The following is a 26,399-nucleotide window of genomic DNA, read 5'->3' as shown; positions in this document are numbered from 1 at the left end:
TTTCTGCAATGTGATATATTAAACAGTTTGATCGACTGAATGATCCATTGATTCATTAAACCCCTGAATAGTAAAACATTCCCCTTAATATAAAGTTCAGTTCATAGCAGTTATATGCGATCTAAAAGCAAACAAAGTCAATTGAGAGAGAAAATGCAGAAACTGGCCATGAAACTACAGTACTTGAAAGCCATTCATTTCAGAAAAGGCCTCTCCCAATATAACTTGTCTTTGCCGTTCAGATTCCTATACAGCACACCATACTTCATAGTTTATTTGGAAAGAACTTAATCTCACCTTGATACTGAAAATGTGACCTTGCAACACAAAATCATATACAGTACTGAAATGATTTTGATAGAAAAGGTAATGATACTAGAGGTGATCAAGAGTATGCAATTATAACTCATGAATATAACATTTACAAAACTCAGTTATGTCCTCAATCACAATGATGGGATGTGTACGGTCAAATACAGGCATTTTTGACATTCTCAAGAAGAGGGCATTTAAGGGAATCACATGACTCATTCACATTTTTCTATAGTTCCAATGGCAATTTCCCACTGCTCCCTCCAACGGCAGCCAAGTCAGGGAATAGAGGGGCTTAAAACCAGTAACCACACACTGCCGTTAATGAAGTCAAGACTAGCAAAGTGGCAGTGTTGGTTCTTAGCAGTGTGATCACACAACTACAGCTCTTTGGTCAAGAAGACACAATTCTGGCTTATCCAATATAAGGTTATAAACGTGTCTAGCCCTCGGCCCTCATTAGAAGTAAAAAAATAAATTTTAAAAAAGTGTTTGAAACATCTAATTATCCCTGTAACTAAAAGAGAAGGCAAAAATAGAACATTGTGAAACAGTGAAAACTTGATGGAAGCATGAGGACTTGTTGATTAGAGGAAATGGAGAGAAGAGCAATACTGACAGCAGGGAAAACTATCAGCATTAACTTTCAAGTCTGGTATGGGTGGAGAACTAAATGAGATGAGCAACGATAATGGGACAAATGGCTAGAGGCCATTTCGCTACACTCGCATTAACATCTGCTAACCATGTGTATGTGACAAATAAAATTTGATTTGATTTAGAGTACGCTAGTACTATCTGGTCAATTCTTCATACATTGATTTGACGATCTGGTCAATTCATTCATAATTCTACTTCTCAGAGAGAGTTCAGTGTGTCGGAGGGCCTGTTGTCTGGACCTCTGGCAGTCTATGGGGGTGCCACAGGGTTCAATTCTCGGGCCGACTCTTTTCTCTGTATACATCAATGATGTCGCTCTTGATGCTGGTGATTCTCTGATCCACCTCTATGCAGATGACACCATTCTGTATACTTCTGGCCTTTCTTTGGACATTGTGTTAACTAACCTTCAGACAAGCTTCAATGCCATACAACTCTCCTTCTGTGGCCTCCAACTGCTCTTAAATACAAGTAAAACTAAATGCATGCTCTTCAACCGATCGCTGCCCACACCTGCCCACCCGTCTAGCATCACTACTCTGGACGGTTCTGACTTAGAATTTTTATTTTACCTTTATTTAACTAGGCAAGTCAGTTAAGAACAAATTCTAATTTTCAATGACAGTCTAGGAACAGTGGGTTAACTGCCTGCTCAGGGGCAGAACGACAGATTTGTCAGCTCGTGGATTTGCACTTGCAACCTTCCGGTTACTAGTCCAACGCTCTAACCACTAGGCTACCCTGCCACATCTACAAATACCTAGGTGTCTGGTTAGATTGTAAACTCTCCTTCCAGACTCACATTAAGCAATTTCCAATCCAAAATTAAATCTAGAAATCGGCTTCCTATTTCACAACAAAGCATCCTTCACTCATGCTGCCAAACATACCTCGTAAAACTGACTATCCTACAGATCCTTGACTTCGGCGATGTCATCTACAAAATAGCCTCCAACACTCTACTCAGCAAATTGGATGCAGTCTATCACAGTGCCATCCCGTTTTGTCACCAAAGCCCCATTTACTACCCAACACTGCAACCTGTATGCTCTCATTGGCTGGCCCTCGCTTCATATTCGTCACCAAACCCACTGGCTCCAGGTCATCTAAGTCTTTGCTAGGTTAAGCTCCGCCTGATCTCAGCTCACTGGTCACCATAACAACACCCACCCGTAGCACACGCTCCAGCAGCTATATCTCACTGGTCATCCCAAAGCCAACACCTCCTTTGGCTGGCTTTCCTTCCAGTTCTCTGCTGCCGATGACTGGAATGAATTGCAAAAATCACTGAAGCTGGAGTCTTATCTCCCTTCCTAACTTTAAGCGTCAGCTGTCAGAGCAGCTTACAGATCATTGCACCTATACGCAGCCCATCTGTAAATAGCCACCCAACTACCTAATCTCCATATTGTTAATTTTTGTTGTTGCTCCCTTTGCACCCCAGTATCTCTACTTGCACATTCATCTTCTGCTCTATCACTCCAGTGTTTAATTGCTGAATTGTAATTATTTCACCACTATGGCCTATTTATTGCCTTACCTCCCTAATCTTACTTCATTTGCACACTATATATAGACTTTTCTATTGTGTTATTGACTGTACGTTTGTTTATTCCATGTGTAACTCGGTGTTCTTGTTTGTGTCACACTGCTTTGCTTGATCTTGGCCAGGTTGCAGGTGTAAATGAGAACTTGTTCTCAACTGGCCTACCTGGTTAAATAAAGGTGAAATAAAAAAAGACATTTGAAATCTGTGTAATGCAAGTGTGTTGAAGATATAGTGACAGAAGTCAAGAGGATGGCGAGAGGGAGACAGGTGACGGGGAAGGTATGGTGTCAGCCAGGTTATAGGTGGAGTTTGGGGAGGATGGTTGTGGGGATGACAAAGGGGTAAAAAGAAGCCTGGTGGCAGAGGGGGGCGGGGAATACAGAGCAGCAGTGACTGTGGTGGGCGAATCCGAGCTGACCTCATCCCCTTCCTCTGAGTCCCATACCTCACTCTGCAGGTAGTCTGCAAACAAGGCCTTGGCGCGCTGCATCACCCTGCCCAGATTGTGTCGCCGAACAAGGCGGTCAAAGTGCATAGCCAGCTCGTTGTAATCAAAGCCGTTCTTTATAATGTGGTCCCGATGCTCCAGCAGGATCGACAGGCACAGGAACAACATGAAAGGATTTCCTTTGCCAAACTCTTGAGGAGGTGGCAGGGAACAAGGTTTGATGGTGGTATTCTCTGGTTTGGTTGAATTTGGAGTGTGAGGCGCAGTGCTAAAAGCTCTGCTGCAAGGAGATTGAAGGTTACTAGAAAAGGACTTGTTCACCGGTCCAACGGGCAGCGAAGGAAGAGCTCTTCCAAAGGACAAAATTGGCGAGGAGAGCAACGCTCGAGACAACAGCGGAGAGGAAACTAAGGACCTCCCTGTGGGGGTAGCGGGTGAGTTGGCTCCGGTTCCATTCGGCACCGCCATCCTTCCGTTGGGTAAAATGGGAGAGGTGAACTTTGGTGACGGGGTGTCCGGGGAGGCACCTCTCCAACTTGAGGGGGAGGAAGTGGAGCCTGGAGACAGAGAGGAAACGTTTTTCCAGTTTGGCAGACCAGGAGGAAACGAGGAGACCGGAGAGGCCATTTGTCCATTTGGGGAGCTCCTCGCCTCTGTATCTGGGCTGGAAGACTTGTTAATGTCCTTTATAAGAGGCGCCCTCTCCCATGGGTGTGAGGCGGCTTCCATCTCAACAGGACCCACTGGTGGGTCTGTCTGCTCGAAATCAAAGCTGTCTTTGTTCCGTGCACTGTAGTATTTGAACTCGCCAAAGCTGGTCTGCTTCTCGAAGGAAGGAACAGGCATGTTGTTGTGAGCCTTCTCCTTTCCCACGTCAGGCATGTCAAAGTTCCCCTCACCCTCGCTTCTGGCTCCTCTGTCCTCCCTCTCTCTATCCTCCATTTTGATCTTTCTCCCCCCATCTGCCTCCTCTCTTGAGGGCCTCAACATGTGTCGTCTCCGCTGCTTCTCTTTCAGCTCCCCTTCATTTCCATCATCCCCTGTAATGGCGGGCCTCTTTTCAACACCACTCTCACATGTCACTATGGTTTGGTCTGTTTCTAGCGGCGGCCCATGAAGCTCCACTTCTGTTTCGGGAGGGTCAGGGGGCAGGGAGCTCCAGGTGACCTCCAGCATCCTTAGGGCATCGTCGAAAGCAAACTCCCGTTTGAGTTCCAAGAGCAGCCAGCGGTAACAGAAGAAGAGGTCATCAGCTCCGCGGGACACCAAATAACAGTAGAACTCAGGGTCTGAGTAGTGCAGTAGCAGCTTCAGATGCTGGAACTTGACGGACATGAAATGGCCATCCGGACGGAAGTTTCCCTCTAGGCGTTTCATGATGCCACAGAAACAGATGAATGCATGTGCCTCATTGTCCATGACGGCAAGTATCGGAGAAGCAATATCACTCATGCCTTGGCAGTACGACACCTATGAAACAAAGAAGTTAAGATAAATTAAACCCAGCAAAAATATACAGGGCTACAGACAAACATTTCTCCCTGGTGCCACTAACTTTTAGTTGATGGCACCAGCCCAGCTTTAATAAAGCACTGTGAATGATTACGAGGTGTAAGTAGACTACTGAGATGATATTCAAGAAATAAGTGGTTTCATCTAAACATGTCCATGCAGGAATGCATGATTCAAGATATTTTGATGTGCAACCTAACCCAGTGACTGTCATAAATTGTGTTGACAATTAGGATATTTTTCTTATATTTTACTGTTAAAATAGGTCTCCAGAATTGTATTTTGTTCAATAGAGGTTAATTTTCCAACATCTTTATGTGCATTAATATCATATGCTAATTTATTTGTGGCTATTTCACCACCTGAGTAAGTGGAAACTCAAAACACATTAGCTAGATCGCCAACGCTAAACATAATACCCAGATGACATTAGTGGTAGGTGGATTGTTTGCCCAGATCTGTAAATCGGTTAACCAGTAATCATACCACACCAAATCATTCAAAGCTGCACCAATGTTCAATATAAATCCACAAGAACAAAGAGGAATAGCTGATAGGCAGTGGAGAGGCCAGGTGCGTCAATGTGCATGAAAGAACATGATACACACGCTGCTCAAAAAGCTCCCCTATTGAACTTGTTAAGGGACAATACAATTATCCTACAACAGCAAAATGCATTGAATAATTGCATTATTGTTTAAAAATAAGTACAAAATTATACTCTATGCTGTTAAACGCAGTGAATGTCATTTGAATAACGATGCTAAAGCCCTGTGATTTGAATGTTTCATTCCGAATTAACTGCATCTATCCAAGGCAACCATTTGGATCAGCGGTGGGTCTACTCGACAGGTTATAGGACTGAATAATTTAAATACATTTGGAGGAGCGCGTCTTCGGTAACCCAGATGAGGCACTCTTTGGAAACGAGGATGGACACTTGAAACAATGAAGTATGCAGGTAGGCATGTTTTAGAATGTGCAGTATATTTTCAATTCAAGGCACTCTCAGGAATGGACCATTTAAACACCTTTTGTGTATAGGCTACTTGGCTGCAATGCCAGGATAAAAAGACACACCAGGAGACATATTGCTGTTGAACCAGACTCCGTTATAGTAGGGTAAGGTTAGCCTACTGAGGGCTTGGTTTTTAATCAAGTGAAACGGAAAACAAGCAGCGATTACATTAAAGTAAATGAAATGTTTTTTAAAAAATGTTTTTTTTTTTAAAGTCACTGCACTGGCATCATCTAATTTCTCGTTTCATGATGGGCATATATGGAGGGGGATTTAAGCATGTCCAAAATAGTAATAATGAGCTGGCTAAATGCACAATGCATAGATCAAAAGAGGGATGTCTGCTCACTGTTTTGCTGCTGCCAAACGTGATAATTTAATAACGCTTTGGCGAATAAGTTTTATTTCAAAAGGAGTCTCACGAGCCAAAGCCTTATAGGACAAGAAAGGCACAGTAGCAGGCCAGCCTGGCTGTATTTTTTCTTCTGATACCGAGATGTGCTGTCTGTTGCGGTTCATCATTCTCCCAAGTCGTCCTATAATAATGTGGCCACATATGCTTCCAGCAGGCCCAGTTATTCAGGAAAGCTTAATGCACGCTCTGCTTCCTCTATGATCCGAGAGGCTATTCCTCATGCACTTAGAACCTGACGCGTCAATATTGCCTAAATATTTGTCATTTAACTTAGAAAAATGCATGGCCTTTTATATACAGCATAAACACAACCAGTTAGTGTTTTTATCTGATCAGAATTCTAAAGTCTCCCGTAGGATACTTGCGCACGTTCATCCACTCTTAATAGAATTCCAGCATCCAAACAGAGCCATGGGCAACGTCCATTTGATGAATGGAAAAAAATATCAAAAAGCTAAGCCTTCGATACAAGGTCAGGAGGGATGTATTTACTCTTTGAGCACGACAGTGTATAATTGTGGTGTTAAAAACGCAAACCATGATGTTGAAGCGTCCTATTCTTTGCTTATTGGTTGCGTGGTGCATAGACACCGACACGGGTTGGTGGAGGATTTGTTGACTATGTTTTATACCATAAATATATCAAGTAAATGTGAAAAATCTGATGCACCCCTAGCTGATTGTCTGCAGTCGGCTCTGACCGTAGTATAATGAAACGGGCAGGGATAGTGAGCTCATCTGTGGTGGCCGGAGAACTCTCAACCTTCTGGCCCATAGCCCTGCATGGAATCGACTGTGCCACAAAAGCATGTTGAATTCCACCCCCCCCCGAACAATCCCTAATCTAATAGTAAATGCAATGTCCTAAAAAACACCATTGAATTAGGCCTCCACTCACAATGGCCAATGCTCATTTAGCACGCTACATATCATAAAGCCATTTCAAGTATATTGGCTGTAAAAATAGTTGCTATATAGCTCAATATTAAGAGTCAAGAATTACAAATTGTACCTACAGAAAGCTGATAATCTCTTCTTTTCAACAGTGACAAGAGTAATGAAATGTTATAGCTTACAATCAGAACAAATGTTTTTCTCCCAGTGTGCGGGTGAGAGGGAGTGCGTGGCTCGCTAAACACAGCAGAAGGCCCCAGCGAAACAGGCACAGACTTTCATTACAGGAGGATCATGAGGATAATGCACATTACTGTTTGACCAAATCATGATTTTAGTAGCTTAAAAAAAATAGGATTTTTAGAGTGAGGTGAGTATGTAGAATATACAGATCGCATCAATGCGACCAATTATAAATATAACTAGCACAGCGACTAAATGTTCGCAGTCTGGAGCCCTGACATTTGAACACCAACAACTGGACTTACATATCACTCACTGCAAGCAGACTGAGTTTACTAATCATAACTCACTAAATAGCAAATACACATAATCTAAGATGCCAAACACCAGTGTTGAGCATATCATTTGTTCACTGAACTTAACACCACACCCCTTAGCATGTCTGCATGTCAAGGAATTTAAAAAGAAAGCAAAATACATTTTTAAAAATAGATCCCCACACCTGTGGATGTGTAATGGCAAACGTGGTGAGCAGGTCGGTGAGAGCAGTGAGGTGGGGGCTGTCCTCGGAGCCAGCGTAATAGGGATGGGCCCGGTCGGTCCTCAGGACGTCCTTCAGTACGTTGCCCCTGATGAACTCCAGGTCCTCTGGACTGGCCCTCGCTGACCACTCCCCCTTCAGTTGGTCATACTCCCTAGTCTTGCCCTTCATGTAGTCCATTCTCTCCTGACCGGTCAGCCCATCGGGGTACACGTTCAGGAGGTATCGCCAGACAACCTGGGCACAGAGGTAATGGTTTTTGACATACAGGATCTCTAAAGTCATTGCGTTCATACAACACAGTAATAGAAAACTATAGTTCTCCTACCACCAAATGGCATTTCTTTGTGCCATTTGTTCTTGTTCCACATTGAATGACCTACATAGATAGTCTGTTTAGATTCCAAAGTACAACAAGGATACACCCAAATGCTCTATTCCCACATCTAATCCACATTTTGGAAAATTATTAACATCCAAAGAGCATAAGTAAACACTTCCCATCAATGTTTTGGAAACCATAAGCCCTTCTCAATCGCAACTCAAATGTTTGCGCAAATCTCCCATTGACATAAATGCAAGGATAGGGGAAAGTTTAAGATACACACAAGTTAGGATTCAGCCCCATGTGATTTGATATTTAAGCAATTTCAATTATATTTGTAGCAGACTTGCTGTTGAAATCTCTCAGTGAATGTACAATTACCTTGCGTAGAGAGGGCTCCACCCCACCATGATAGATACGTAGCCTCAGTTCCTCTGGCCGGGACAGCTGCCCCTGGCCGTTGAGGTAACTGTGGAACTCGGCATCGCTCAGAGGGGGCTTGAAAGGCTTCACCTCCTCCCCATACGACCAGCTCAAGGCCTGCTGTACTCTAGACAGTGTTCGACCCATCATCTGAACACAGAGACAGACAGCGAGAGATTGAATCCCAACTGGGTCATTGTAAGCAAACAAACTCAAGGCAGCACTGGCTGGTAAAAAATGTGTCTGACAGGGTGAAGAGTGAGAGCATCATCAGTAACCTGTGAGAGCAGGGACTGTGTGAAGGGAAGGGCGGCAGCAGCCAAAGACCTCCTATCCCCAGGAAGCTGGTCAGAACCAATCACATCTTTGGGGCTTATTATGTCCCAGTCTTCCATAATGGGACCTTAAGGGAATAAGAAAGTGGGGGGAAAAAGGTGATCAATCAATGGAACTGTATGAAGGAGTGGCCCACAATTAAAATACAAAAAAAGTTAACAGGGAACAGATGCTCTGTACAAACGACAAATGCAAAGATTTTAGTTAGTTCATATTTAAAAATCAGTCAATTTAAATAAATTAGGCCCCAATCTATGGATGTCACATGACTGGGAAAACAGATATGTATTTGTTGGTCACAAATAACTTAAAAAATGTTTGTTTTTTTAAAAAGGGATTTGGATCAGAAAACAAGTCAGTATCTGGTGTGACCACCATTTTCCTCATGCAGCGCGACATCTCCTTCATAGAGTTATTGACTGTTGATTGTGGCCGGTTGTCTGACTCCTCTTCAATGGCTGTGCGAAGTTGCTGGATATTGGAGTGAACTGGAACACGCTGCTGTACACGTTGATCCAGAGCATCCCAAACATGCTCACATGCCTGGTGAGCATGCAGGACATGGAAGAAGTGGGACATGTTCCACTTCCAGGAATTATGTACAGTTCCTTGCGGCATGGGATCATGCATTATCATGCTGAAACACGAGGTGATGGTAGTGGATGAATGCCACCAAAATGGGCCTCAGAGGATCTCGTCACTGTATCTGTGCATTAAAACTGCCATCGATAAAAATGCAAGTGTTCGTTGTCCGTAGCTTATGCCAACGCATAACATTACCCAACATTCACATCAGCAAACCGCTCGCCAACACAACATCGTCCTCACCAGGGTCTTGACCGGACTGCAATTCGGCATTGTAACTGACTTGTGGGCAATTGCTCTCCTTCGATGGCCACTGGCTTGCTGGAGAAGTGTGCTCTTCACTGATGAATCCTGGTTTCAACTGTACCAGGCAGATGGCAGACAGACGGATGAGCTTCCCCGAGACAGTTTGACAGTTGTGCAGAAATTCTTTGGTTGTGCAAACCCTCAGTTTCATTAGCTGTCCAGGTGGCTGGTTTCAGACGATCCCACAGGTGAAGAGCCGGATGTGGAGGTCCTGGGCTGGCGTGGTTACACGTGGTCTACAGTTGTGAGGCCAGTTGGACGTACTGATAAATTCTCTAAAACAACATTGGAGACGGCTTATTATTGGCAACAGCTCTGGTGGACATTCCTGCAGTCAGCATGCCAAATGCATGCTCCCTCAAAACTTGAGACATCTGTAGCATTGTGTTGTGTGACAAAACTGCACATTTGAGTCCCCAGCACAAGGTGCACCTAATGATCATGCTGTTTAATCAGTTTCTTGATATGCCACACCTGTCAGGTGGATGGATTATCTTGGCAGAGGAGAAATGCTCACTAATAGGGATATAAACAAATCTGTGCCCAAAATTTGAGAGCAATAAGCTTTTTGTGCATATGGAAGATTTATGGAATCTTATTTCAGCTCATGAAACCATGTTGTGTTTAGATTTTTGTTCAGCATAATTTAACACATATCCCCCAAAAATATACAGAGCAATAAGGCGAATACTGAAATCACACACACACACCAAATCAACGACTGAACTAGTTCTTAAAGTGGTGACCCAAAGGAACACAAACAGAGATAAAAATAAACAGATTAGCTTTCACTAAATGACCTAAAATGGTTATACAAGTGAATGTCTGCTTACTGTCTTCGGAGAGATTCATGTCCATCTTGAGCTGTAGATAAGGTTTAGCTGCACTGACAAAAGCAGCTTCTAAATCCCAGTCAGAAAGGAGAGAGAGATACACTTCCACACCTCCACGGTCCTGGGACAGGTAACTTATGCCAAAGTTGCGTTTGCTAAGTAGGAAACAAGAAAAAAAAAAGTGATATCTATTCTAGAAAGCATGCCAATCCAAGGCATCCCATATACAGCGAATTCAGGAAGTATTCAGACCCCTTGACATTCCACATTTTGTTACATTCAAGCCTTATTCTAAAACAGAATACTCCATAATGACAAAGCAAAACAAATTGACATTTTTGCAAACATATTAAAAATAAACTAAAATATCACATTTAAGTACTCGGACCCTTGACTCAGTACTTTGTTGAAGCACCTTTGGCAGCGATTACAGCCTCAAGTCTTCTTGGGTATAACGCTACAAGCTTGGTACACCTGTATTTGGGGAGTTTCTCCCATTCTTCTTTGCAGATCCTCTCAAGCTCTGTCAGGTTAGATGGGGAGCGTAAGGGCACAGCTATTATTAGGTCTCTCCAGAGATGTTCGATCGGGTTCAAGTCCGGGCTCTGGCTGGGCCACTCATGGACGTCTTTTCTGTGTGCTAAGGATTGCTGTCCTGTTGGAAAGTGAAGAGTCACCCCAGTTTGAGGTCCTGAGCGCTCTGGAGCAGGTTTTCATCAAGGATCTCGCTGTACTTTGCTCCGTTCATCTTTCCCTCAATCCTGATTAGTCTCCCAGTCCCTGCCGTTGAAAAACATCCCCACAGCATGATGCTGCCACTACCATGATTCACCGTAGGGATGGTGCCAGGTTTCCTTCAGACGTGACGCTAGGCATTCAGGTCAAAGGGTTCAACCTTGGTTTCCTCAACCCAGAGAATCTTCTACTGAGGAGTGTCTTCCGTCTGGCCACTACCATAAAGGCCTGATTGTTGGGGTGATGCAGAGCTGGTTGTCCCTCTGGAAGGTTCTTCCATCTCAACAGAGGAACTCTGGAGCTCTGTCAGAGTGACCATTGGGTTCTTGGTCACCTCACTTACAAAGGCCCTTTTCCCCCCCGACGGCTCAGTTTGGCCGGGTGGTCAGCTCTAGGAAGAGTCATGATGGTTCCAACTTTCTTCCATTTATGAATGATGGGGGCCACTGGTGGACTCCAATCAAGTTGTAGAAACATCAAGGATGATCGATGGAATCAGAATGTACCAGAGCTCAATTCAGAGTCTCTCGTATATATCAATGATGTTGCTCTTGCTGCGGGCAATTCCCTGATCCACCTCTACGCAGACGACACCATTCTATATATTTCCGGCCCGTCCTTGGACACTGTGCTATCTAACCTCCAAACGAGCTTCAATGCCATACAACACTCCTTCTGTGGCCTCCAACTGCTCTTAAACACTAGTAAAACCAAATGCATGCTTTTCAACCGTTCGCTGCCTGCACCCGCACGCCTGACCAGCATCACCACCCTGGATGGTTCCGACCTTGAATATGTGGACATCTATAAGTACCTAGGTGTCTGGCTAGACTGTAAACTCTCCTTCCAGACTCATATCAAACATCTCCAATCGAAAATCAAATCAAGAATCGGCTTTCTATTTCGCAACAAAGCCTCCTTCACTCACGCCGCCAAACTTACCCTAGTAAAACTGACTATCCTACCGATCCTCGACTTCGGCGATGTCATCTACAAAATTGCTTCCAACACTCTACTCAGCAAACTGGATGCAGTTTATCACAGTGCCATCCGTTTTGTCACTAAAGCACCTTATACCACCCACCACTGCGACTTGTATGCTCTAGTCGGCTGGCCCTCGCTACATATTCATCGCCAGACCCACTGGCTCCAGGTCATCTACAAGTCCATGCTAGGTAAAGCTCCGCCTTATCTCAGTTCACTGGTCACGATGGCAACACCCATCCGTAGCACGCGCTCCAGCAGGTGTATCTCACTGATCATCCCTAAAGCCAACACCTCATTTGACCGCCTTTCGTTCCAGTTCTCTGCTGCCTGTGACTGGAACGAATTGCAAAAATCGCTGAAGTTGGAGACTTATCTCCCTCACCAACTTCAAACATCTGCTGTCTGAGCCCATACTGTTTTTATTTATTTACTTTTCTGCTCTTTTGCACACCAATATCTCTACCTGTACATGACCATGTGATCATTTATCACTCCAGTGTTAATCTGCAAAATTGTAGTTATTCGCCTACCTCCTCATGCCTTTTGCACACAATGTATATAGACTCCCCTTTTTTTCTACTGTGTTATTGACTTGTTAATTGTTTACTCCATGTGTAACTCTGTGTTGTCTGTTCACACTGCTATGCTTTATCTTGGCCAGGTTGCAGTTGCAAATGAAAACTTGTTCTCAACTAGCCTACCTGGTTAAATAAAGGTGAAATAAATAAAAAATATTAAAATAGCCAAGGGTCTGAATAGTTATGTAAAATAACAAATGTTTATTTTTAATACATTTGCAAAAATAAATATAAACCTGTTTTCACTTTGTCATTATGGGTTATTGTCTGTAGAATGATGAGGGAAAATGTGTATTTAATCCATTTTAGAATAAGGCTGTAACGTAACAAAATGTGGAAAAATGGAACGGGACTGAACACTTTCCGAATGCTATGCATGTCCCTCTTCATCATTTCTTTTTTAACTTTACTGTAGGCAAAACTTTCTCCCACAACAATACTTTCTAATATTTTCTGCAGAATGGTCAAAGTTGCATGAAGATGGTGGAATTCAGATATGCTGTCATCGTTTTAGCATTATCCATGAAGTGTTTAAACTACGGCACGCAACATGGTTCAATGCACCAATAAAATCAGCACAATCTACTATTACGGCTTTTCAAAAAGCCGGCATCTTGGAGCTAAAATTGGGATCATGTATACTGTGCTAATGCTAGGGCTGGCATAATTACCCTTTAACCAAAGATTATGGATAAAGACCGTAAAATAACCATCAGAACCGCTTTACAACAACAACAAAAAACGCCCAGAATTTGCGCAGTTGAGTCCGTTTCTACAATTACATGGTTTAACTTGAAACTCTGTTGCTCCTTGCTGAAACAAGCAAGGTGTTGAGGCAAACAATGAATAGAATGGGCTTGTAACCTCAAACCCTGGTAATTTGACTGGTAAACTCATGGGTACACTCGCAATGGCTGCCTGGTATTGTGATGCAATAATTTCTATGGTATTGAGTTCTGAAAATATTAAATATACTTCTTCATATCACTGAGGGAGAAAGGGGAATGTATGATGTTAACATTGTGTCCGGATATGTTATCGTTAGCCATCAGGGATCCTATGGGAGGAAAAGAGTCTGGTACGAGTCAACATGACAGCCGTGAGTTGGGGAGGAGTGAACACTTTGGGGCAGAGTTCAGATCAGATGAAGTGAGAATGAACAGATATCACTAAGGTTCTGTCAAGCAACAGAGATGCATTGACTATTCAGATGTGTAGGAGACTTAGAATAGGAGAAAGGGTTAAATAGCTGTGCTTATGTGAATATGTCTGGTCTTATGCAGCTGTATTGACCCAATCAATGGGTGAATAAACTTGGTCTGAGCTAATCGTCCGTGAAATTTTTATAAAGGTTCATTTTATGACATTTTTGGCCGATATCGATATCCAATATTTTCCTTGCCACCGATATTTAACCTTTTAGTGGCCTTAAGCATTCTAGTACAGTTAAATAGTTCACACACACACCAGTCTAAGGCACTGCAGCTCAGTGCAAGAGGCGTTACTACAGTCCCTGGTTCGAATCCAGGCTGTTTAACATCGGCCGTGAGTTCCATCGGGCGGCGCACAATTGGCCCAGCGTCGTCCGGGTTTTGCCGGGGTAGGCCGTGATTGTAAATAAGAATTTGTTCGTACCCGACTTGAAAAGTTACACACACCAAATTATTTTGTTGGCATTTACATTCAGTACTGTGTACACGTTTTAGGCAGGTGTGAAAAAATGCTATAAAAGAAAAAAAGTAGACACGTTAATAGATTATATTTATCAATTTACTAAATGCAAAGTGAGTGAACAGAAGAAAAATCTATATCAAATCAATATTTGGTGTGACCACCGTTTGCCTTCAAAACAGCATCAAATTCTTCTTGGTACACTTGCACACAGTTTTTGGAAGGAACTCGGCAGGTAGGTTCGCCCACAACTTGGAGAACTAACCACAGTTTTTCCTGTGGATTTAGGCAGCATTATGTGCTTCGCTCTCTTCGTGTAATCCCAGACAGACTCGATGAGGTTGAGATCAGGGCTCCGTGGGGGCCACACCATCACTTCCAGGACTCCTTGTTCTTCTTTACGCTGAAGATAGCAAAAGGGCATTAAGAACTGTATGTTTGGGGTCGTTATCATGCTACAGAATAATTTTGGGGCCAATCAGATGGTATTGCATGATGGATAAGTATCTGCCTGTATTTCTTTCTCAGCATTGAGACCATTCATTATGACCAAATCCCCAACTCCATTTGCAGAAATGCAGCCCAAGGAACCTCCACCATGCTTCAATGTTGCCCGCAGACACTCATTTGTGTACCGCTCTGCAGCCCTTCGGTGAACAAACTGCCTTCTGCTACAGCCAAATATTTCACATTTTGACTCATCAGTCCAGAGCACCTGCTGAAATGTTTCTTCACCCCAGTTCCTGCGTTTCTGTATATAGTTGAGTCGCTTGGCCTCGTTTCCACGTCGGAGGTATTGCTTTTGGGCTGCAAGTCTTCCATGACGGCCACTTCTGACCAGACTTCTCCAGACAGTAGATGGGTGTACCAGGGTCCCACTATTTTCTGCCAATTCTGAGATGATGGCACTGCTGGACAGCTTCCGATTGTGAAGGGAAGTAAGCATGATGTGTCTTAAGCATCTGCTGCCGTAAGTTTCCATGGCTGACCACTGCGTCTACGGCCCTCAACGCTGCCCGTTTCTTTGTGCTTCTTCAGGAGCTTGGAAAGCACATCGGGAAACCCCTGTCTGCATTGAAATTTTTGCCTGGAAGAAACCTTACTAATGCAGTATAACTACCTTGTGTCTTGTTGCTGTGCTCAGTCTTGCCATGGTATATGACTTTCCAGTAAACTGTCTTCAGCAACCTCACCTTGTTAGTCGAGTTTGGCTGTTCCTCACCCAGTTTTATTCCTCCTAAACAGCTGTTTCGGTTTCAGTTAATGATTGTGTTACAAAATCCTTATTGATGATCATTAGCACCTGTTTGTTATAATTGTTCAATCATACACCTGACTATATGCCTACATAATCTAAGACTTTGTGCAAGTGTACCTACAAGAATTTAATTGACAACGACACCAAAACATACAGCGAAAGTCATTAAGAACTATCTTCAGCATAAAGAAGAACAAGGAGTCCTGGAAGTGAAGATATGGCCCCCACAGAACCCTGATCAACAGCAAGTCTGTCTGGGATTACATGGAGAGAGAAGCACCTGAGGCTGCTTAAATCCACAGAAGAAGTGTGGTTAGTTCTCCAAGATGTTTGGGCCAACCTATCTGCAGAGTTCCTTCAAAAACTGTGTGCAAGTTCACTGTTCACTCACTTTGCATATAGTTAATTGATAAATATAATCTATCAACATGTCTATTTTTGAAAGCATTCTTACTTTACAGCATTTTTTCACACCTGCCTAAAACTCCTGCACAGTACTGTATGTCCCCATTACCAGTAAAACCTTTTAAAAACAATTTAACTTACTTGCTGTGCTGTTTCGTTGTTCAGTCGTTTAATTCTCAACCAGGACTTCTGATACTATGGAACGCTGTTAGGGTCTTTGCGTGTCAAATAATACAGGCCCTGAATATGACTGCACGTCACATAATAATTTAATGCGTTCATTTTCTACATAGTCATTACACTACCACTCGTTTTTCATATGTCACGATTCATCGATACGTATGCTATGATGCTGGTAAAGTTGTCTCGCGCACCTACAGTGTTGGTCATTAAAAAATAATAAAAGCTGGATGCAAACAATGTTCTTCCAAAAAACATAGTAAAATGACAATCTGTTTCAGTAGCTAACTACATAGCTAGTTGTAACCCTAAAATAACCCTAATTTATAAGACAGTTTTTAGTTGATTAATAGTGGTCGGACGCATCTATGTTAAGATGACCACAATAAGGATTAGCCACAAGTGGAGTTTGTAGTTAGCCTTCAAAATAAAAGTATGTCATTGACAGTGATGCAAATGAATACAAATAGTAGAATTATGCCATAATTGAATAGATCATGCTAAACGGAGTTGGAATGTTATATAAAAAACAAAATACAATCATTTGTTAATTTGACAAATCTGTTGAAATCACACTGGATCTATATTATACTTTAGAATTGCATTGGGGGCATACTTATTTCACTGTACAGCCTTACCTATGGCTTGTGGATCAATGACATGAGGTATCAGTCCACTCAGTGACACCCAGAGAACATTAGCGTAGTAGCTCTTATTGCGGAACTCAAACAACTGAATTGAGCCACATTTATTATCAACCTGTGTGTATTGAACACTATTCACGAGGAAAAACAATACTGTGTGGATGTTTAAGTCAGATAACTCAAAGGAGGATGTTGGGAAAAAAATCTCTTGGGTATTGAGTAGACTGATACCCCATTTCATTGATCCCCAATCCTTACATGCTGACCAGACCGGACACTTCACGTGCATCGCAAAACAAATGTTGAAATCCATGTTATTCAATTATTGCACCCACACTGCTTGCGAGTGTCTGCGTTGCCAAGGGCTAAAATAGAAGTCATTCCTATTTCTGACACAGATCACACTGCAAGTCCTGCCTCTCCCATCTCCTCATTGGTTTATAGAAGCAGGTACCCACGTGCCATCTCCATTGGTTATACCCACGTGGGTGATTGAAAGACTAAATGTTTTGCAGCAAGTTAGCTAAATAGGACAAATTAGCTAGCAAGTGCAAGCTAACTAGCTAAATTGCCATACATGTTTAATGCTTTTCGACCTGTCCCCAAATGAATGTCATTGGTTCAGAGTTTTTGTTTTGATATTTTAACCTGCGTGTCGTGATCGCCTTTGGTGTAGGGGGACAAAATAAATGTCTGTACGATGGCGCACGCACGCAGCCGGTTTGGGTTCCGTGTTAGGTAAAGCTGTACAGTGCAATATGAATATTAACACACACACACACACACAATAGGCTGGTGATTTCACACAGTCACGAAATAAGAGCTACAATGCTAATATTTGTGTAAACTCTTCACAGTTGTGTTCTGTGGGTGTCACCGAGAAGACTGATACACCATTTCATTGCTTCACATTTCGAACCCTGTTTAACATTATCTAGTCTGAATATGGCATGATTCCACCAATTGTAATCTTCTGCATCACTTTCAAAAGAGGAACTTTTATTTTGAAGGCAAACCGCAAATTCCAGTATGGTGTCTAATCCTTATTGTGGCTAGCTTCACAACACATAACCCAGTCCGGTCGAGCCTCACTAGCCAGATGAAGCTAGTTGTCTGCTTATGACGTTAGCTTTGGGCAACAGGGTTAAGTAGCTGTCTAGTCATTTATTCTAATGAACTAAAGTTCAATTTCAATAGGCGGACAACAATACGTACTCACAAGGGTTCCTAAATCATTGCTAAGAATAATGAAAATGACTGCAGTTTCTACTGGTCATTGTTTTCAGGATGGTTGTATTGGTGCAACATATGTACTGGTGCTCGACCAGTCGGCTAAAGCCAACATCACCCACGACAGAGAACGGTTGATTGTCAAGGGCAATGAATCCCATTATCTTGGCGTTAATGGATTTTGCCTTTGAGCTATCTCACTGAAAATGTCTTTCAAATGACTGCTCGACTTGTTGACTGTTCGGTCCACACAGCAGACATTGTAGGCTAGGTTAGGATGGCTGTGTTGCATATGTAGTGCTTGTCAGCTTTGACATTGGTTTTGCACATGGGCGTTAAACTAGACATCGAGCCGATACCGATGTTGGCATTTTTAGCTAATATCGGCCGAGTCCAATATGTTCACCGAAATATTGTGCATCCCTCATTCATTTAGAACCTGACAGTGGTAATGTAGAATGTTAATTCAAATAAGGAATTAGAATACTGTAAGTTAAGAGAACCTCTGATTCTTTGTAATAACAGTTGAGTTGAATCAACAAATCACAGCACATATTGATGGTTTTTACTTCCTGCTTTTACTTCGTCTCGTTCCTATGGGTTCACTCGCGATGGCCACCAGTCCACCCATTATGCCATCATTGACTTGAACGGGGACGCCAATACTATTTCTTCGGCGGCACATGCAGTCAGGAGCGGAGGAAAGGAGAAAATGTGCGTCAAAATGTGCGCAAGTTAATTAAGAGAACCCCTGATTCTTTGTAATAACATAAATAAAATGTGGCTGGCCAAATACCATCATCCAAAATTCCATGACAGCCACAGCCCTCACTAATGCCAACACAAAAAGAGAGTAACTGAGAACAATATATAAAAGGGCGAACTTAGTGCATGTCGTCGTCCCCCTTCAGAATATCCAATTAGTAGTTACCGTCTTGGACTCACATCGCTGCATCCTCCGATACGCACTGACTGCAGGAAGCCAGGCGCAAATGTGTTGGAGAAAACATTGTACACCTGGCAACCGATCCGAACTCCGACGGACTCAGGAGAGGCAAAGGTCGATGCATCCTCCGCACAACCCCGCAACAATGTTCTTGACACAATGCACTAGCGCTAATTACACGCTAATTGTTAGTCGCTAATGCTAATAGCTTATAATTGTACTGAGTAAGAGCAAACATAGCTAGCTAATACATCCTGATAATACCAGTGATGGTGTAGAACTAAATCAGCATGTTTGTGCAACAGTATCTTCTAAATCAAAGAGGAATATGCAAAGCAAGAATATGTTAGCTACATGAAGTAGCTAAGAGAAAACATCCAATGTAGCCAAGGGTCCCCTAGGAAACACTTAAGTTCCTACCCTGTCACAATAACTCCTCCCTGGCATTTTAATTAGTTGTCATCTCAAACACTGTAATCAAAGTGCCCACTATTATATTCTAACTATAGAATAGTCATTCTATTTCTATGATTCCAACAGTTTTGCTCTAATTCGCAAGTCAAATCATAATTACAACATGTGGTTAAAAATAGACAGAAGCTGTTTTTCAATCTCAAGGCCATCAGACTGTTAAACAGCCACCACTAACATTGAGTGGCTGCTGCCAACACACTGACACTGACTCAACTCCAGCCACTTTAATAATGGGAAATGATGTAAATATATAAACAATACTACCTTATATAATGTTACTTACCCTACATTATTAATCTCATATGCATACGTATATACTGTACTCTATATCATCGATTGCATCCTTATGTAATACATGTATCACTAGCCACTTTAACTATGCCACTTTGTTTACATACTCATCTCATATGTATATACTGTACTCAATATCAGCTACTGTATCTTGCCTATGCTGCTCTGTACCATCACTCATTCATATATCCTTATGTACATATTCTTTATCCCCTTACACTGTGTATAAGACAGTAGTTTTGGAATTGTTAGTTAGATTACTTGTTGGTTATTACTGCATTGTCGGAACTAGAGGCACAAGCATTTCGCTACACTCGCATTAACATCTGCTAACCATGTGTATGTGACAAATAAAATTTGATTTGATTTATATTTTTAATGGTGCCATCTGGTTTGCTTAATATAAGGAATTTGAAAGTATTTATACTTGATAATTAAATACATCAGTTACATTTACTTTTGATACTTAAATATTTAAAACCAAATACTTTTACTCAAGTAGTATTTTACTGGGTGACTTTCACTTTTACTTGAGTCATTTTGTATTATGGTATCTTAACTTTTACTCAAGTATAACAAATTGGGTACTTTTTCCACCACTGCAATTGAGTGCAGGAAATGCTGAAATGATAAGTGCTGAAAATTCTTTGGTTGAAGTTGTATTGAACAGTATAAAACAAACAGAATGAAGAAAGACTTATTGAAATCACTTAGAATGCATGTGTTGCCACCCTACGATCACTCACTACTCATAAAGCAAATGAATAACTTTTATTATTCAAAAACTAAAAATACCGTCAAATACCATCGTACCGTACAATTTTTTAAAAAATACTGTGATATAATATTTTGGCCATAACGACAAGCCCTAGGGACAAGGACAAGGACATCACGGCCAGCCAAACCCTCCCCTAACCCGAACGGCGCTGGGGAAATTGTGCGTCGCCTCATGAGTCTCCCCGTTCACGGCCGGCTGCGACACAGCTTGGTACTGAATCAGGATCTGTAGTAACTCAGCAAGCACTGTGATGCCTGGGGCTGCCCACTTATGCACCTCCGATATTCTGCTTTCCATGTCAATCAACAACACTGTAGATATGATGTTGATGCTCCTCACCCATTTAACTCAAAGGCTCGGATGAGGATGTGCTGTAGCACCTCTAGTGATGTTATCTGAGGATCCACAGCAAACGAGCGGAGCTCCACTGGCAGCATCCCCTCCCACTTCTGAGGAATGTGAGAAACAATCACAAACAATGTAACCATTAATTGTAGGCACATTTTATAACATCTGTAAATCAAATTTTATTAGTCACATGGGCCGAATACACCTTACAGTGAAATGCTTACCTATGAGCCCCTAACCAACAACGCAGTTCCCCCAAAAATATGGATAAGAATAAGAGAAAAGTAACAAGTAATTAAAGAGCAGCAGTAAAAAAAAAATGGCGAGATTATATACGGGGGGGTACCGATACAGAGTCAATGTGCGGGGGCATCAGTTAGTTGAGGTAGCATATGTAGGTAGAGTTATTAAAGTGACTATGTATAGATGACAACAGAGATTAGCAGTGGTGTAAGGGGGGGGGGGCAATGCAAATTGTCTAGGTAGCCATTTGACTAGATGTCAGGAGTCTTATGGCTAGGGGGTTGAAGCTGTTTAGAAGCCTCTTGGAACTAGACTTGGTGCTCTGGTAGCGCTTGCCGTGCAGTAGCAGAGGGAACAGTTTATGACTAGGGTGGCTGGAGTCTATACATTTTTAGGGCCTTCTTCTGTACCAGGCGGTGTCAGAGGTCCTGGATGGCAGGAAGCTTGGCCCCAGTGATGTACTGGGCTGTCCGCATTTCCCTCTGTAGTGCCTTGTGGTCGGAGGCAGAGCAGTTGCCATACCACTGCTCTCGATGGTGCAGCTGTAGAACCTTTTGAGGAATTGAGGACCGATGCCAAATCTTTTCAGTCTTCTGAGGGGGAATAGGTTTTGTCGTGTCATCACGGCTGTCTTTGTGTGCTTGGACCATGTTAGTTTGTTGGTGATGTGGACACCAAGGAACTTGAAGCTCTCAAGCTGCTCCACTGCAGCCCGTCGATGACAATGGGGGTGTGCGGTCCTCTTTTTCCTGTAGTCCACAAATCATCTCCAAAATCATGTGACTGAATCAATGTCATTCTTCCTTTCCAATCAAAAGGCTAGCCTGGGTTTCAGACTGATAGTTTAGAAATGTATTGTAACTAAATTCTCAGTTTAGAACCCAGGCTACCAGTCTAAAACCAAAAGGCAACAACAAAATGTGAATGTAATGCATGGCAGACTGACCTTATACAATCTTTTTATTTTGTACAATGAATGGGTTGTATACCAAATAAGGCATAGGCTGTGTGTGCCACAAGACAGCAGAAACACCCACTTTTAACTTACTAGGTGAGGTGTCACTAGCTTACATCATAAAGTTCAATGGAGTCGAAATGCGATGAGTATACCTCCGACTTGGCCTACATCGAGTCGGTAACCCGTTGTCTTTTCTTTGGGTGCTGCAATCCGTAGTTTGATAAAAACGTTATTCTATGTGATCTCTGTCAAATTGCACAGGCTAATCCACTGTTTTCCTATAGAGTACAATGTTAGCGACTTCCAAACCTGCATTACCACTCGATACATTTATAAATAATTATTTATGGCTTACTGTGTACCTGTCCTTGTCATAGAGTTGTCAGTGGGAGTTGTAATGCATAGTTTTTTTATTTAAAGAATTGCATTCTATGCACCCCATACACTTAGGCTTCTACCTTCAGTTTACACATCTTACAGACACAATCTATTTTACAATAGTTATATGTAGTTTGTTTTTAGTCCTTCCTCTATTTCTGATGTCCATCCAGTTTGATTTCTAACTGTGATATTTCACAATTTCTGAACCTATATACATTTTACAGATCCCATATGTTTTACATTGGTTATCTTGTTGTTTAGTCGCTCCATTCAACCCCTCCAATCTATCTCTAAACATCCATTTAGGATTTCTATTTGTCATATATTTTTCAACTGTGCTGTGATGCGTCACAAAAGTACTGAACCTTTTTTATTCTCATAGCTTCTACAAATTGTAAATTAAAAATAAACATTTTTGCTACATTAATGATATTATTGATTGACTATGGCTTTTCAAATCACCCAGTATTGCGATCTGCAGCTTAGTTCTAGGCAAATGTTGCAATTCTTCAGCCATTCCTGTACCTGTGACCTCTCCTCGCTCCTCCCTGGGCTCGAACCAGCAACACAACGACAACAGCCACCATCGAAGCAGCGTTACCCATGCAGAGCAAGGGGAAAAACTACTAGAAGGCTCAGAGCGAGTGACGTTTGAAACGCTATTAGAGCGCGCTAATTAGCTAGCCATTTCACTTCGGTTACACCAGCCTCATCTCGGGAGTTGATAGAGTTGAAGTCATAAACAGCGCAATGCTTGACGCACACCAAGGAGCTGCGACCAAAAAAAACGCCCGAAAATGCTGTTTGAATGAATGTTTACACGCCTGCTTCTGCCTACCACCGCTCAGTCAAATACTTAGATACTTGTATGCTCAGTCAGATTATATGCAACGCAGGACACGCTAGATAATATCTAGTAATATCATCAACCATGTGTAGTTAACTAGTGATTATGATTGATTGTTTTTTATAAGATAAGTTTAATGCTAGCTAGCAACATACCTTGGCTTACTGCATTCGTGTAACAGGCAGGCTCCTTGTGGAGTGAAACGAGAGAGAGGCAGGTCGTTATTGCGTTGGACTAGTTAACTGTAAGGTTGCAAGATTGCATCCCCTGAGCTGACAAGGTGAAAATCTGTCGTTCTGCCCCTGAACAAGGCAGTTAACCCACCGTTCCTAGGCCTTCATTGAAAATAAGAATGAGTTCTTAACTGACTTGCCTAGTTAAATAAAAAGTATTTTAAATTTAAAAAGGCAAATCGGCGCCCAAAAATACCGATTTCCGATTGTTATGAAAACTTGAAATCGGCCCTAATTAAAATCGGCCATTCTGATTAAATCGGTCGACCTCTAGTTACTACACCTAGTGTTGCCAGCACTGCCACTGCCTGGGTGGGGGCACCCCACCGGCTAGGTACAAGGTCGTCAAGGTTCTCATTAGCAGCTTTGAGAATTTCCTTGTATATGATGCTCTCCCTTTAGGGGGCTTTGGCTTTGCAGGACCAACCCTGCCAAGAAGGCTCAGAATCTTGAGCGGGCAGTGCTGCTCTGGTGGAGTGCTTCAGAGATGTTTAATTTCTGATTACAAGAATAGACTGACGAGTTTCAGAACAAAAGTTCTTTGTTTCTGGACATTTTGATCCTGTAATCGAACCCACAAATGCTGATGCTCCAAATACTCAAATAGTCTAAAGAAAACCAATTTTATTGCTTCTTTAAAATCAACAACAGTTTTCAGCTGTGATAACATAATTGCAAAAGGATTTTCTAATGATCAATTAGCCTTTTAAAATTATAAACTTGGATTAGCTAACAACGTGCCATTGGGACACAGGAGTGATGGATGCTGATAATGGGTCTGTACACCTATGTATTCCATTAAAAATCAACCCTTTCCCGCTACAATAGTAATTTACAACATTAACAATGTCTTCACTGTATTTCTGATCAAATTGATGTTATTTTAATGGACAAAGAAAAAAGCTTTTCTTTCAAAAACAAGGACATTTCTAAGTGACCCCAAACTTTTGAACGGTAGTGTATATATGCAAAAAATTGCAAAAAAAAGTTTTTGCTTTGTCATTATGGGGTATTGTGTGTAGATTGAAGAGGAATAAAATCAATTTAATATATTTTAGAATAAGGCTGTAACGTAACAAAACGTGAAAAAACTCAAGGTCTGAATACTTTCCCAATACACTGTATTCACCAGTATTTACCCACCAAAGCTTAAATGCTAATTAGCTGCTAATGTGGCTATCATAAAGAACTACAAATGCCATGACGATCTGGAGGAGACTGCCGAATAGATACAAAGGTAAGAATCTCTCTAATGTTAGCTTTAACATAGTAATGAATAAATTGGCTACATTTCTTTAAATGGACAATTCTGTGAACAGTCTTGTGCACGTTTTAAATTGACAATACCTCTTAACAAAGGTGTCAGCTAGAGATGACGTGCAGGAGCTTTCAGGGATTTTTAGTTTTGCATGATGTCTACTTTGATGCTAATTGCATTCGAATCTGAGAGTAAATAAAGCCAAACATATTGATAAAAGTGACCTTGTCCGAGAGACACAAGGGTAAGCCTACACGTAACACAGCCCTTATTTCAAGTGTCTCAAATCTCCTATGCGAAAATGGAGTGCGAAACAATACACTATTGTCTAATGAATCGCACTCCACTCTGCCCTTTCCCACCAGGACAAAAGGAACAATTTGTCCCAAAAAAATTCGATTATAGACGATTATAGTTTGGAGTAAACGGCTTCCGTTGCAAAAAGTTTTGCAACAGACAGACCATTTAGCAACGGAAACCGAATAACGAATAATGAATAAGCCGAACTCTGGTTTGTGTTTTCCGTTTGCGAAAGTTTTGCAACAAACCGTTTTCCAACAGACGAAACTTTTTGAAAACAGAATCGGCGTAATGAATACACCCCTGGAGTGGTGATGTTTTTTATTTTACCTTTATTTTACTATTACAAAAACTATTTAGCTAAAGTTATATAACCCTGTCACGTTACTGTGGGGTTCTGTCTCTGAATCACTGAATTAATTATTTGGAATAACACAATTAACCTACTAGAGAACCGTCAAGACTTGCTAAACTCAGTTGACTCACAATTCTGCTTTCTATTATTTTCCTAGTGCATGACCACAACGCATCACATCAGCAAGTAAAACCATTGTCAATCACCGAATATTCCTAATCTGTTTAGCTAGCTTTATTTGTTTTAAATCAATGATTTACTTTTTATAGTCAGAAGATCCAAGAGGGTTGATAGATTACGTTAGAATAATGCCGCGTTCAAGACAACTGGGAACTAGGGGGGGGGGAAACGAGCTCGACAGGAAAAATGTTTTTAACATTCATAAAATTCGTTAGTCTAAGTCGGAAACTCCTGCATTGTTCTTGAGCTCCGACTTTCCGACCTGAAGATCACTGACGTCAAGATTTGACCCCCCCAGTTCCTTCTTGTCTTCAAAACACCATACTGTACACTTTGCTCATTACTATAGACATTAGCAACTGTAGGCTCAATGCTAAAAACAACAAAGCACTGGTCTGGACTAGGCAGATGATGTGGATAGCTTAACAGTTCCAACATCAAAGCAGGCTAGCTACAAGCTACCGCAAATGTCATGTGAAATGGCTCAAATAGGTCGGCCACAGTCTTGACAATAGCTTGCTATCTGGAAATGTGATACCTGGCAAAATACGCAAGGGTACACCAACTAGCTAGCCGCTGCTATTCCATCATTCACATATTCCTCACCTTGACTTTGACACGCACTACGCCCCTCTCCTCCTCAGTTGTCATGTTTAGGAGTTTACTGAACACACGATAGTTGTATTCAATTTTTAAAAATTATATTATAGCCATTTGTAAAACGAGAACTATCGCGCCGAACCGTATTTTTCCGTTGCCGCTTTGTCCAGACCTGTAAA

At 41.9% G+C, this 26,399-nt stretch overlaps 1 protein-coding gene across 2 annotated transcripts; it reads right to left on the bottom strand.

The window, feature by feature from the left end:
• Window positions 1-2,602: 2,602 nt before the first annotated feature.
• LOC112215895 (TBC1 domain family member 25-like) lies at window positions 2,603-26,399 on the bottom strand. Of its 2 annotated transcripts, XM_024375366.2 has the most exons (7): window positions 26,227-26,399; window positions 20,857-20,966; window positions 10,341-10,495; window positions 8,559-8,683; window positions 8,239-8,430; window positions 7,494-7,769; window positions 2,603-4,439 (listed from the first exon to the last, which is right to left on the bottom strand). In XM_024375366.2, exons 1-7 carry the CDS (start codon window positions 26,269-26,271, stop codon window positions 2,763-2,765), a joined length of 2,580 nt encoding a protein of 859 aa, XP_024231134.1. In that variant the 5' UTR covers window positions 26,272-26,399; the 3' UTR covers window positions 2,603-2,762. The 2 variants fall into 2 exon arrangements, with proteins under 2 accessions (XP_024231134.1, XP_024231133.1); XM_024375365.2 differs by lacking the exon at window positions 26,227-26,399 and having other exon boundaries at window positions 20,857-21,109.

The sequence above is a fragment of the Oncorhynchus tshawytscha genome, linkage group LG16, assembly GCF_018296145.1.
Source record: "Oncorhynchus tshawytscha isolate Ot180627B linkage group LG16, Otsh_v2.0, whole genome shotgun sequence".
NCBI classification, from domain to species: Eukaryota; Metazoa; Chordata; class Actinopteri; order Salmoniformes; family Salmonidae; genus Oncorhynchus; species Oncorhynchus tshawytscha.
This window is presented reverse-complemented; position numbering and strand designations above follow the sequence as displayed.